Source organism: Schistocerca serialis, chromosome 8 (assembly GCF_023864345.2).
Source record: "Schistocerca serialis cubense isolate TAMUIC-IGC-003099 chromosome 8, iqSchSeri2.2, whole genome shotgun sequence".
Classification (NCBI taxonomy): Eukaryota; Metazoa; Arthropoda; class Insecta; order Orthoptera; family Acrididae; genus Schistocerca; species Schistocerca serialis.
In genome coordinates, this window is record NC_064645.1 from 519,006,134 (window position 1) to 519,020,863 (window position 14,730).

Below are 14,730 nucleotides of genomic sequence, written 5' to 3' on the forward strand. Positions count from 1 at the left end.
CGCGCTCGAATCTCTCTAATTTTACATTCGTGATCTCCTCGGGAGGTATAAGTAGGGGGAAGCAATATATTCGATACCTCATCTAGAAATGCACTCTCTCGAAACCTGGCGACCAAGCTACACCGCAATGCAGAGCGCCTCTCTTGCAGAGTCTGCCACTTGAGTTTGCTAAACATCTCCGTAACGCTATCACGGTTACCAAATAACCCTGTGACGAAACGCGTCGCTCTTCTTTGGATCTTCTCTATCTCCTCCGTCAATCCGATCTGGTATGGATCCCACACTGATGAGCAATACTCAAGTATAGGTCGAACGAGTGTTTTGTAAGCCACCTCCTTTGTTGATGGACTACATTTTCTAAGGACTCTCCCAATGAATCTCAACCTGGCACCAACAATTAATTTTATATGATCATTCCACTTCAAATCGTTCCGCACACATACTCCCAGATATTTTACAGAAGTAACTGCTACCAGTGTTTGTTCCGCTATCATATAATCATACAATAAAGGATCCTTCTTTCTATGTATTCGCAATACATTACATTTGTCTATATTAAGGATCAGTTGCCACTCCCTGCACCAAGTGCCTATCCACTGCAGATCTTCCTGCATTTTGCTACAATTTTCTAATGCTGCAACTTCTCTGTATACTACAGCATCATTCGCGAAAAGCCGCATGGAACTTCCGACAATATCTACTAGGTCATTTATATATGTTGTGAAAAGCAATGGTCCCATAACACTCCCCTGTGGCACGCCAGAGGTTACTTTAACGTCTGTAGACATCTCCCCATTGATAACAACATGCTGTGTTCTGTTTGCTAAAAACTCTTCAATCCAGCCACACAGCTGGTCTGATATTCCGTAGGCTCTTACTTTGTTTATCAGGCGACAGTGCGGAACTGTATCGAACGCCTTCCGGAAGTCAAGGAAAATAGCATCTACCTGGGAGCCTGTATCTAATAGTTTCTGGGTCTCATGAACAAATAAAGCGAGTTGGGTCTCCCACGATTGCTGTTTCTGGAATCCATGTTGGTTCCTACAGAGTAGATTCTGGGTTTCCAAAAACGACATGATACTCGAGCAAAAAACATGTTCTAAAATTCTACAAGAGATCGATGTCAGAGATATAGGTCTATAGTTTTGCACATCTGCTTGATGACCCTTCTTGAAGACTCGGACTACCTGTGCTCTTTTCCAATCATTTGGAACCTTCCGTTCCTCTAGGGACTTGCGGTACACGGCTGTTAGAAGGGGGGCAAGTTCTTTCACGTACTCTGTGTAGAATCGAATTGGTATCCCGTCAGATCCAGTGGACTTTCCTCTGTTGAGTGATTCCAGTTGCTTTTCTATTCCTTGGACACTTATTTCGATGTCAGCCATTTTTTCTTTTGTGCGAGGATTTAGAGAAGAAACTGCAGTGCGGTCTTCCTCTGTGAAACAGCTTTGGAAAAAGGTGTTTAGTATTTCAGCTTTACGCGTGTCATCCTCTGTTTCAATGCCATCATCATCCCGGAGTGTCTGGATATGCTGTTTCGAGCCACTTACTGATTTAACGTAAGACCAGAACTTCCTAGGATTTTCTGTCAAGTCGGTACATAGAATTTTACTTTCGAATTCACTGAACGCTTCACGCATAGCCCTCCTTACGCTAACTTTGACATCATTTAGCTTCTGTTTGTCTGAGAGGTTTTGGCTGCGTTTACATTTGGAGTGAAGCTCTCTTTCCTTTTGCAGTAGTTTCCTAACTTTGTTGTTGAACCACAGTGGGTTTTTCCCGTCCTTCACAGTTTTACTTGGCACGTACCTGTCTAAAACGCATTTTACAATTGCCTTGAACTTTTTCCATAAACACTCAACATTGTCAGTGTCGGAACAGCAATTTTCGTTTTGATCTGTTAGGTAGTCTGAAATCTGCCTTCTATTACTCTTGCTAAATAGATAAACCTTCCTCCCTTTTTTTATATTCCTATTAACTTCCATATTCAGGGATGCTGCAACGGCCTTGTGATCACTGATTCCCTGTTCTGCACTTACAGAGTCAAAAAGTTCAGGTCTCTTTGTTATCAGTAGGTCCAAGATGTTATCTCTGTTTAATTGCTCGAGGTAATTTTCGGATAGTGCACTCAGTATAGTGTCACTCGATGCTCTGTCCGTACCACCCGTCCTAAACATTTGAGTGTCCCAGTCTATATCTGGTAAATTGAAATCTCCACCTAAGACTATAACATGCTGAGAAAATTTATGTGAAATGTATTCCAAATTTTCTCTCAGTTGTTCTGCCACTAATGCTGCTGAGTCAGAAGGTTGGTAAAAGGAGCCAACTATTAACGTAGCTTGACTGTTGAGTGTAACCTCCACCCATAATAATTCACAGGAACTATCCATTTCTACTTCACTACAGGATAAACTACTACTAACAGCGACAAACACGCCACCACCAGTTGCATGCAATCTATCCTTTCTAAGCACCGTCTGTGCCTTTGTAAAAATTTTGGCAGAATTTATCTCTGGCTTCAGCCAGCTTTCTGTTCCGATAACGATTTCAGCTTCGGTGCTTTCTATCAGCGCTTGAAGTTCTGGTACTTTACCAATGCAGCTTCAACAGTTTACAATTACAATACCGATTGCTGCTTGGTCCCCGCATGTCCTGACTTTGCCCCGCACCCTTTGAGGTTGCTGCCCTTTCTGTACTTGCCCGAGGCCATCTAACCTAAAAAACTGCCCAGTCCACACCACACAAGCCCTGCTACCCGTGTAGCCACTTGCTGCGTGTAGTGGACTCCTGACCTATCCAGCGGAACCCGAAACCCCACCACCCTATGGCGCAAGTCGAGGAATCTGCAGCCCACACGGTCGCAGAACCGTCTCAGCCTCTGATTCAGACCCTCCACTCGGCCCTGTACCAAAGGTCCGCAGTCAGTCCTGTTGATGATGCTGCAGATGGTGAGCTCTGTTTTCATCCCGCTAGCGAGACTGGCAGTTTTCACCAAATCAGATAGCCGCCGGAAGCCAGAGAGGATTTCCTCCAATCCATAGCGACACACATCATTGGTGCCGACATGAGCGACCACCTGCAGATGGGTGCACCCTGTACCCTTCATGGCATCCGGAAGGACCCTTTCCACATCTGGAATGACTCTCCCTGGTATGCACACGGAGTGCACATTGGTTTTCTTCCCCTCTCTTGCTGCCATATCCCTAAGGGGCCCCATTATGCGCCTGACGTTGGAGCTCCCAACTACCAGTAAGCCCACCCTCTGCGACCGCCCGGATCTTGCAGACTGAGGGGCAACCTCTGGAACAGGACAAGCAGCCATGTCTGGCTGGATGCTCACTGTGAGCTCTCACAAAATCTAGCGCCCATTGACAAACACTTGCTTAGAGAGCACTGAGAGGATGATGTAACGAAGACTACTCGTAGTCGGAAACCCACGGGTATCATCCAGCACACACCACCACATCCAGTATTTGCAAAGGTCAGACTGGACTCCAACCCAGCACCACAATGGACACAAACTGCTTGCATCTTCAATAGCAGAGTACAAGCCGTATACTGCACATCCTGCCGAAGTAGCTTTTAACAAGCAATGTTCATGGCTGTGACCAACACGTGGCCCCGCCAAACCTGCAGTGAGCAAAAGCACCACTCCTTCCAATGGGCCATGGCACACGTGGCCACAACCACATACTGCCTCACTTGTGCTCTTCGCCACCCATGTCACACTCTCCTTCCTTCTAGGTCGCCACAGCCCTTAACTACCTTCTCCAAACTGCCCTCTACCAGTGACAGTAATGCTCCATGTGCTCTTGTGGCCAGAGGAATTCCAAATCTGCGATAAGTACGCAAAATTAAACATGGCTGCATGGCAAAATTCTCCCTACCTTAAATTGAACAGGTGGGGGGCTCTATTGGATTATGCCTCAGCATCCTGCTTACCCTTGCCCACCTTGAGTTGGCTTATATGGGCTGTTATAAGTTTCTGGGAAGATGGATCTTGTATCAGAAAACTGACTGGGGAGATAGCTCTTACAATCGTATAAGACCTGATAAATCTGGGAAGCATTTTAGCAGTGATCTTCTGAGCACATTGTCACACAGGACTGTCCTGTGTCCCATACAGGTTATGGCACACTACATTCATTTGTGAAGATTTTCTTATAATTTTCTTAGTCCTCTACATGTAGGTATCAAAGGCATACAGCTGTATGTGACATTATTAGCAGTGTTTTAGAAAATGTAGGTGTGTCGTGGAATTCATTAGTTTATATGTAACAGATAGAATGCCAGTCACGTTTGGAAATAAATCAAGATTTATAGAGCAACTGAATGGGAAAATGAAAAAGCATCTAGTACTCAACTCACACTGTTCTGCTGTGGACCTCAAGTAATTGATCTTAATTGATCTACAATGTGACAGGGAAGATAAAGATGTCCTAGATTTCTCCAAGCATTTCCCTCAGAATCTGTTTCTCATTGTTTACCCAAGTCTCCATACAGCTGCCGGTGATAGTGGATGGTGTACAGCACTCACAGGCCTGTGCTCACTGTCTGCTGACAGGACATGTTGAATGTGAAGACCTGTCTTACAACAGTATGAAGTGGCTGTTGAGTTCATTTTGTTCAGCACCTACATTATACAAAGAAATTGAGTCTGTGGGTTGCATAATCGGAAAATTGGTGTTTTGGTGCTGCCAGAAGATTAAATTTCAGCTGCTGCCTATGATCTCATTTATAACTTGCAAGTAAAATTAAAATATTAGTTACAAACTTATTTACAATAATCACATGTTTTAGTGATAACAGCTTAGTGTTGCCATTCATGATAGTAATGCAGTTGCATAGGTCCGACAGAATCACACAAAATAGACACAGCTTCTCATGAGCACATCAAAGTATAATAAATGTTACAATAGTGCACAATTCAAAACAGGAATAATACACAAAAGTTAGAAATGGCAATATTTTTTATGCAGCTAATTATGCACGGCACATAACCATAGGTAATAGCACAGAAGATTTTCTAACCTTGAGTGATCTGCTGAAATTTTGACTGATTGTGAGTGTTCAATCTAGATAACAAGAGAAGAGAAGACAAGACAGTGGAACTGGTAAAATATGCAGAGGAAATTGGGTTGGGGAGGTGTTTGGGGACAGGAGAAGGAGAGTGCTCTCTCTCAGTGGCAGTGGAAAAATGAAAATCAAGTAAGGTAACAAACTGAGAAGGACATCCAAGAACAGAATATCAATTAGAGGACTTAAGATGATATAGAAAGGAGAGTTCTGTCAGAATGTAAAAATTTAGGGTCAAGGGAGACCACTGACTGAGTAGCAGAAGCATTGAGTCTGAGTTGTCAGCAGACACACGCACATGTGCGTGTTCACACACACACACACACACACACACACACACACACACACACACACACACAACCTATGTTGTGCCAGCTGGACACACATGCTGGGGGAGTTGTCAGGTGGGGTCAGTAGAGAGAGAAGGAGGCAGGTGGCAGGAAGATGGTTTGGGGCTGGGTAGCTGATGGCTCAATGGGAGGCAACAGGAGTGCTGTCTGGGAATGTAGGAGGGAGGGGTGGCAGACGCATAAGCTAGGCATGTGATACATCCATACCAGAGCCAATGAGGTGCACCACATCATGATGATGACATGGAGTCATGGATTGGGATGGGATGACAGAACAGAGGAAGGTGGAACTGTTAGGTAGAGGGCGTGGGGACAGTGGATTAATATAGACTGATGCCAGGAGGGTCATGAAAGTGAAGGATATGTTTGAAGGATAATTTACACCTGTAAAGTTCTGAAAGTCTGGTGCTGGAGGGAATGATCCATGTGGTGCAGGTTGTGAAGCAGCGATTGAGCTTGGACATGTTGTCCTCAGCCACAAGCTGTGCCACTGTTTCGTCAACTTTATGATGGCCATTCATTCTGGTGGACAGTTGATTGGTTGTTGCACCAACTTGAAAAGCTGTGCAGTGACTGCAGCAGAATTGGTGTACGAGGCTTCTTCCACAAGTGGCCATACCTCTATTGGAACAGGATGACAAGACTGGTGTAGGAAGTGCTGTCCATCAGAATGAATGGCTACCATCAAACTGTGGCCAAGAACAGGGTTGACTACCCAGTGGCACCACATGTAGCTGAGCACAACATGCTCGAGTTCAATGGATTCTTCACAGTCTGGGAATCTGGAGCCTTCCCTCCAGCATCAACTTTTCTGAACTATGCAGATGGGAGTTATGCTTCCAACATGACTTTCACTCCAGTAGCTGACCTGGGCTCAGGATATGCTAATCTACTGTCTCCACACCCTCTACCCAACAGTTTCCCTTTCATCTGTTCTGTCATCCCCTCCCAATCCATGCCTCCATGTCATCACAATCATCATGCAGTGCACCTCACTGGCTCTGGTACCCGATGTATCATGTGCCTAGCTTATGCATGTGCCACCCCTCCCTCCCGCAAACCTTCTGCTTCTCTCTGAACTGTTAGCTACCCATCCCCAACCCCTCATCATCCCTCCTACCTCTTTCTCCCTCTCCTCACCCCACCCAACACAACCCCCACTCCACTTTAGTCCACCTGCTGAAATACAGTCCCAGCATTGTACGTCCAACCAGCATAGTGTAGGGGGACAAGTGTGTGTGCATGAGCAAACAGTCTTCTGCTGTTCAGTGATAGGTCTTTTTCACTCCTAAATTAGGAACCTAAGGAGAGACATTTATTGGCCTTGCTTCAATTTTGTTAGGAAGAATATTACAATTTTACAGAAAACTATGTGTCTCAAATTGTTTGTGCTAAAATTTTTCATTACACATTTTATTGTAAACTTGATACTATTGTTTAGTTAATGTTACATGAGTTGCATTGTCCATTGCGTATTTATATGTCTACTATCAGTAAATACAAATAAAACTCCTTTTTTAATGTGCTCATCCTTTGGCACTTTTTTCAACTCCTTGAAATCTAGCTTTTGTGACTTGCTCTTCCATGTCAATGGATCAGTTATCCGTACTTGAGACACAATTCAATATAATACTAATGTTTTACATGAATTTTAACTGCCATATGGCATTTCCAAAATTTTGCCTACATTATTGTGATTCCGGGAATTTCTTGTAGTATATATTTATTGCTATATTAATCATCCATTGTTTCACTAAGATTAAAACTTTGTCAAATTGTTTCTCTTTTAATTTAACAGGCAAATTTTTGAGGAAAGTCGTCAGAATATTGCGTCATATTTCCCTGAAGATGTACAACCCCAGTACTGGAATTTTGGTGGAAGTCTTGTTTTTGAGTACATGGATAAATTTATAGAACGACTCAATGCTGTGAAAGTATGAACATTGTTTTTACAATTATTTTCAACTGCTGCGTTGAGAGAATATTGCTTTTTCATATTTAATTATACAAACCATTGTCAACAAATGTAACTGATACATCTTCTTAAATTACAGGATTTGTTTGCAACATCGCTTGAATTTCAGAAACTTGAAAAAGTAGAAGTTGGAGGGATCAGAGCGAGATGGCTTAGCCCAAGAGTTGAGAGTATATTTGCAGAGTTTGAAGAACTATATTCATTTTTCAGTGGGGTACCATATGATCCTTTGGACCCTGATGATGCCAGTTTTGAGAAAGATTACACAATGTTTCGTAACAGGATTAGAGATTTTGATAACAGATTGGCTGCTATTTGCAGCCAAGCATTTGATGACTGTGTTAATGTTGAAGCTATTTTGAAGGTACATTTACTTTTACTGAACTACTTAGTTACAAATTACAACATGATACTGAAAACTTGTTTATTTTTACTTACTTGCACCATCTGTAGTTTATACTTTTTGTCACAATTCAAATTATATATGGAGTAAATAACTAAATTTTGTGTGTAAATTGTTCTTAATTTAATATTTAATTTCAGTGGTCTTGTGTGGTTCATTTTTCTTTACTTCCATATTTGAAAATGTGTAGTTTTTGAGATAAGGCACAGTACTAAGACTACATCGGGGAAAAAATCAGACTGTGTTTTGGTAATGAATTCAAACACATGAATACAGTGAATAAAGGATCTTTAGATACAAATAGCATCAACACATTCTTGTGTTGACTGACTGAATTGCAGGAATGGAGTCAGTCTCTGTAAGAGAATCTTCAAATTTATGGTGTACTGAGTGCTAACAGGGTGTTGTAAAACAGTCATTAGTGGTTGACATCGTAGTATCTGCTTCTCCCCAGTTATATTTTACTTGTCTACATAATGTGAAACTCTGCCTAAGTTGACAGACATTCCTCTAATTGCCTGTAGGATTAAAATGGATTCCATTCAACAAAAATTGAATCTTAATATCTGCTCTACCAACCAGCACACCTTAGTAGGTTTTAAAGAGTGAAGATTAGAAACAGAGGAAAACTGAGTGAAAAGCAAATGTCTTACCATGAAATAAGATAAGGGATGATATAAAATAGCCTATATTCTTAAATGGAGATTGGAAATATTTATTGGAACTCAGAAATAAGTATACAAGCTCCTTAATGGAACTATGGAGACGTAACTCCGTGGAGTCGCCAGTAACAATATCGGTGCCCTGAAGTAGCTCTGTTAACCTCTCTGGACCTGCAGTTAGTTCACTCTGATCAATGTTTGTGACAACATCCTTTGTACCTCATAGGACAATAAAATATATTGGTATGGAATCGTATGACATGTTTGTTGTTATTATACGTAATTACTATCCTGATTACTGTACTTCTAAAGAACTTTTCTTGTAGAACAGCAAAACATTCCAATAAAATGCTAATTAGCAAGAAGCATGGAGATTACGTGATAGTTATTGATTTGCCTAACACTTGAATTCTAGTAAAGTTGTAGTCATGTGCAAATACATTACAATAATGGCTGAAACAAGCTTCAGAAAGAGTGATTGTTGAATGTGTATCTGATATATGCTCCACAAGACACATTCAATAATGAATGAGACAAACTGCATTTGCTAGAAAACACTGTATACTGTTAAATGCTAATCTTTTCATGGCCAGGTTTCAATTACATAGAATGTTTTCAATTACGAAACTTTTGCCTTTGTATCTCAGTTTAATTTCAGTTACCAAGAATGAAATTTTGATCTCATGGTTGTTTTCAAGTGGAAAATTTCACACCACAGTTACATACAGTCCAAGCAAGTACAAAGTTTGAAGACATTCAAACAATTAGTGACTGAAAAACTAAAGTCAATAACTCTTCTCCATTGGAAATGACAAGCTCACAACATGTGGGGATACAATGCATAAATGTCAGTATTAGCTACATTTAAAAGTTGTACAAGTTTCATATCTGCTGAAGGAATAGATATTTTAAGTCTGCAGCTATTTTTCTTGTTAATCAGTGAATGCCCTTCATATATTTTATAGTGAGCTGATATCGAACTTGAATATGTGAAATGTTGCTCTCCGTGCCTTAGATTATTTCTTTATGTACTTAATTCTCTTGAAATAATTTAGGTGTAGATGTAGTAACTCGCCAAACAGTAGAGGTGTTGATTCATTGACAGGCACAGAAAATCTTACTAGCTATCAAATGAATCCTTTTTTGATCCAAGGGCACACACACACACACACACACACACACACACACACACACACATCTGTAAAGCTACAGGATGCCAGGACTGCAGGTGGACTGGGTGAATGATTGTTTTTTTGGTGTACTGGGTGGGGAGCAGACAGGAGGGATGGGAAGAATGGGTGGTGTTGGGGAGTATGCAGCTGGTGCTCACTATAGCAATGTCGGTGGGAGTGGCTGCAGATGCACACAATATGAATGCAACATAGACATCTCCACCAGCAACAGTGAGTTACACAGCACAAAGAGATGATGACATGGATGAGTAGATTGGGATGGGGATGACAGAAAAGAGAAGTGAGAGGTGGCGGGGGGTGGGGTGGGTGGGGGGGGGAGGGGGGAGAGGGTGTGTGTGCAGGATGAGTGAAGTTTGGGTAGTGGGTCAGGGCGGCGGTGGGTGTGAGGGGCTAGAGATTGAAATCAAGAGGGTTGCTGTTATGAAGGATGTATTGCGATGGCAAGTCTCATCTACCTAGCTCAGGAAAGCTGGGGAAGGATCCAGACCCATGTCAGTATAGAACCGTATCCCTTCATTTTTTTAAGTCATGGCTTTGTTTTCCGTACACTTTACAGATAGAACAAAAAGTCACCAACACTAGCCTTTGAAAGGAAATAGTTCATGGGTGAAGGAACAGATGTCAAGTGTTGAACAGACATGATATTTCAGCAAGTGACTATGTTTGCCATCATTGTGTGTGCTGATGATACTAGGCTGTGATTTTCTGTTTTGTAACTTCTGATGATTGATTCCTATGTATCTTGGTGCAGTGAATCTGAAAATGACCGCAGTTCTATTCCGTCATGTCAGAATTTTTTGCAAATCACAATTCGCCAAATGTAATATACAGTATAACGAAAATTATCAGAAATATGAGGCTTAGTGACAGTGTGAAATAGATTTGTTTCATATAAAACATATCATTTTGTGACTTACAAGAGACTATAATGTAATACAATACAGAAAATAATTTTCAGCAACTTCCATTTCTTTTCAAAATTTCAATCTTTGTAAAGTTTTCTAACGTCTGGACTTGTAAAGATACTCTCTTAGTTTAGTGTTTGATAAGACTGGAAATTTGATACAACTGTACTGGAAACATTTACTATCTTTTGGTAAGGGTTTCACAGATTGCTTCATCAAGCCTAATTTAATATGTAGAGGGTAAAGAGAACTTTTGTAGACTCGATAGAGGTTTTTGGAGCACATTTTTTACGCAAGGTTCCAATGAAGCTGGTTGTGACCAATCTTTCTGTTTCCAGTGATTTTTCCTGTCTTTGCTTCCCCACTCACATAAAAAACAGGGAAACTTTGTGTACCTGACTTGCTGTCCAAGGACCATCCACATTACTTTGAGAACAAAAGTAGCAATCATCACTGTGATTTTGTGGCTCTTGCCATACCATTGGAACTTCAGATATTAAAGCATCTTGTTCCATCTTTGACCACAGTCTCAGCCCTTCAACATACGTATAGCTAATAGAGTGGAGCCCTCAAGTTTTGTCTTAATCTCTTACTTTAACACCAAAATACGGGAGATACACTTACCACATGTACAGTTTTATATGGCTTTTAACCCTGACACCAGTAACTCACCACAAAAGTAACAAAAGGAATCTACAGACATAATTTCGAACACTGTGTGTTTGCTTCATAATGTATATCCACCAACATGAACACTTATGATCGCAGAGGATACATAAGAATGGTTGCACCAACAATGACAGTTGATGTGTACAACACATTTAACGATGAAAGTGCTGCCGTCTTCTGGTGTATGATGTTGACAATTTGTTTTCATCATAATCTGATTGCTGGCGGCATTTCCTGTGTATTTAACTCTGTCACTACATCTGATATTGGTGATTTTTTTAAATATATATTTTGACAAACTGCTATTTGCAAAAAATTCTGGCATGATGGAAAAAAACTAAGATCATTTTTGGGTTCGGCTCACAAACATATATATGAATCCAACATAAAAACTATAAAAACGTAATACAACTGAAACAGTGCGGGCCTGTGTAATGGTAAGGCCATTATCACTTGCCAAAATATTGCGACACTTGATCACTGACATCTGCCCATTCGCCAGTGAAGTATTTCATCATGAATTATGTTGGGCGATGTTGATGAATCATGACACCAATCTTTGTTTGCTTGCTCTATTTTTTTCTGCTTTCTGCAGATAGACATAGTATGATTTTTCACCAATTTCTGTTTCATCACTGCAGTCTAATCTAATACAGAAGTGACAATATTATGAGAAGGAAAGTGCTACTCACCATACAGCAGAGATGCTGAGTTGCAGGTAGGCACCACAAAAAGAATTTCACACTTAAAGCTTTCGGCCAATGGCCTTTGTCAACAATAGACACTCATATGCACACACGCAAACACAACTCACACACACGACTGCAGTCTCAGGCAACTGAAACCACACTGCAAGCAGCAGCACCACTGCATGATGGGAGTGGTGACTGGGTGGGGGAAAGGAGGAGGCTGGGGCAGGGAGGGGGAGGGATAGTATGGTGGGGATGGCGAACAGTGAAGTGCTGCAGGTTGGGCAGCAGGCAGGGGAGAGTTTGGGGGAGGGAGAGGGGAGAGTAGCAGAAAAGCAGAGGGGAAAAAATAAGAGAGAAGAAATTGGGTGTGGTGGTGGAATGACGGCTGTGTAGTGCTGGAATATGAGCAGGGAAGGGGCTGGAGGGGTGAGGACAGTGACTAACTAAGTTTGAGGCCAGGAGGGTTATGGGAACGTAGGATGTGCTGCAGGAAAAGTTCCCACCTCCGCAATTCAGAAAATCTAGTGTTGGTGGGAAGGATCCATATGACACAGGCTGTGAAGCAGTCATTGAAATGAAGGATATCATGTTTGGTAGCTTGTTCAGCAACAGAGTGGTCCACTTGTTCCTTGGCCACAGTTTGTCAGTGGTCATTCAGGCGGACAGACAGCTTGTCGGTTGTCATGCCTACACAGAATGCAGCACAGTCATTGCAGCTTAGCTTGTAGACCACATCACTGGTTTCACAGGTAGCCCTGCCTTTGATGAATAGGCGATGTTAGTGACCAGACTGGTTTAGGTGCTGGTGGGAGGATGTATGGGACAGGTCTTGTATCTAGGCCTATTACAGGGGTATGAGCCATGAGGTAAGGGATTGAGAACAGGGGTTGTGTAAGGAGGGACGAGATATTGTGTAGGTTCGGTGGATGGTGCAATACGACTGTGAGAGGGGTGGGAAGGATAGTGGGCATGACATTTCTCATTTCAGGGCATGGCGAGAGGTAATTGAATCCCTGGCAGAGAATATAATTCATTTGCTACAGTCCTGGGTGGTACTGCGTCACAGCATTGTGCTGCTGTTGGCTCCATGTAGTGTGCTCAGTACAGTGTTGTGATGTTACTACTGTCTCCAGTGGTCTACATCTGTCATTCAAAGTCATTGTTAACCCCTTCATCCATAACCATACTCCAAAACTGGTGTGCTGCTAATGCCACTGCTTGATCTGTCCAACCCAGCTGTTCCGAGACCACTCCATATGCCTTAGGCTAATTTTTTCATGTGTGAATCACTTTTGTGTTTCTTTCACTACTACTTTATGAAAAGGAAAGTTTCTTCTCACCATATAGTGAAGATGGCTGAGTCACAGATAGACACAACAAAAAGGCTGTTACAAATAAAGCTTTTGGCCATTAAGGCCTTCTTCAACAATAGCCGTAGACAAACATGCAAACGCAACTCACAAACATGTGAGACTGCAGTCGTGTGTGATAGTTGCATTTGTGTGCGTGTGAGTCTTAGTGTATTGTTAATGAAGGCCTTAATGGCTGAAAGCTTTATTTGTGACAGTGTTTCTGTTGTGCCTATCTGTGACTCAGCATCTCTGCTATAATGTACAAGCTGACCTGGGATGCAGTTGTCTGAGCTGGTTCCACCATTTTTTTCAGGGATAGATCTTGTGTCCTTGATGGCTTCAACATCATGCAGACAGTTCACAGAGAAATGTGCCATGTTATACAAGCGTTGTGCCATTCAAAAATGGCACCACAGTACTGTTGCATGAGAGGTAATGCATGAGGCCACAGGATGACTGTGACACACGATTGTTCCACCAGAGTACCTTCAGTCACTGCCAACCACAATATGAAGTCATACCCACTGGTTTCCCACACCTTGATGCCATCAGTAATACTCCTATGTCTCTCCAAAACAGAAGAATTCAACTTCTCCCCAAGTCGATGCTGTAAACATTTCCCCAGGTTGACACTGTACCCAAGGACAATAGTCACCCAGGGTAGTGCAAATCAATGATTCTTTGGTGAACATAAAATGATGCCTTTCATCAGCAGTTCATGCTTCCTTGTCTCAGCCTAATTTCAAACACAGCTTTTTGAGTTGTGGTGTTAATGGCAGCCTTCGCGTGGCATGATAATTTCTTAGTATTGCTGCTGCTAATCTCAGACCAGTGTTTTGGTATGACACAGAATGTTGCAGGGCTTCCATTACTTGTTCTCGGATGGCATGTGCAGATGTGAAGGAATTATAGTGTGCCTGGGTGGTGGTCAGATGATGTTGGCCGGCACTTTGGCGATGAATATGCCTGTCCTCAAGTTTCACCTGTCACATCTGAATGCTCCACAGATGTGGATATTGCATGATTCGACCAGTCGGCCAAATGGACGCCCACTATGATGTCCTTTCAAACTCTGTTAAGTGCTGCTAATACTGCCTCACATGAGTATACATCATCTCTGTATACCTTACAGTGATCACTTAGCATCTGACACAATTATCACCCATTATATACACACCAAGACAGGTAATAACGCTAAGCATGAGCAAGACTAATGCAATCTGGTGGCTAATCTACAAGTCAAAGAGAATAGCAACTCCTAATAATTCACATACCCATCAATGGTGTGTACTTGTACGAAGCTATATTGACAACTGACCATGTCTTCTGGGTAATTAAATTTATTTTTGAGGCAATGTCATTGGATATGAGTGACTACATGTGGTAGTAAGTTCATTCTTTTCTTGATGTTTCCCTCTTAGTTTATTGTGAAGCATAGAGTAAGCAATAAGCC

The 14,730-nt window shown here is 41.9% G+C and overlaps 1 protein-coding gene across 1 annotated transcript in view; it reads left to right on the forward strand.

Moving 5' to 3' along the window:
- Positions 1-8,166, forward strand: part of LOC126417101 (dynein beta chain, ciliary-like) — a 159,384-nt gene extending 151,218 nt beyond the window's left edge. The window contains exons 8-10 of the mRNA XM_050084996.1: positions 7,225-7,360; positions 7,481-7,765; positions 8,146-8,166. Coding sequence (XP_049940953.1) covers positions 7,225-7,360; positions 7,481-7,765; positions 8,146-8,166 — 442 coding nt within the window. The remainder of the gene's footprint in view (positions 1-7,224; positions 7,361-7,480; positions 7,766-8,145) is intronic.
- Positions 8,167-14,730: the final 6,564 nt, after the last annotated feature.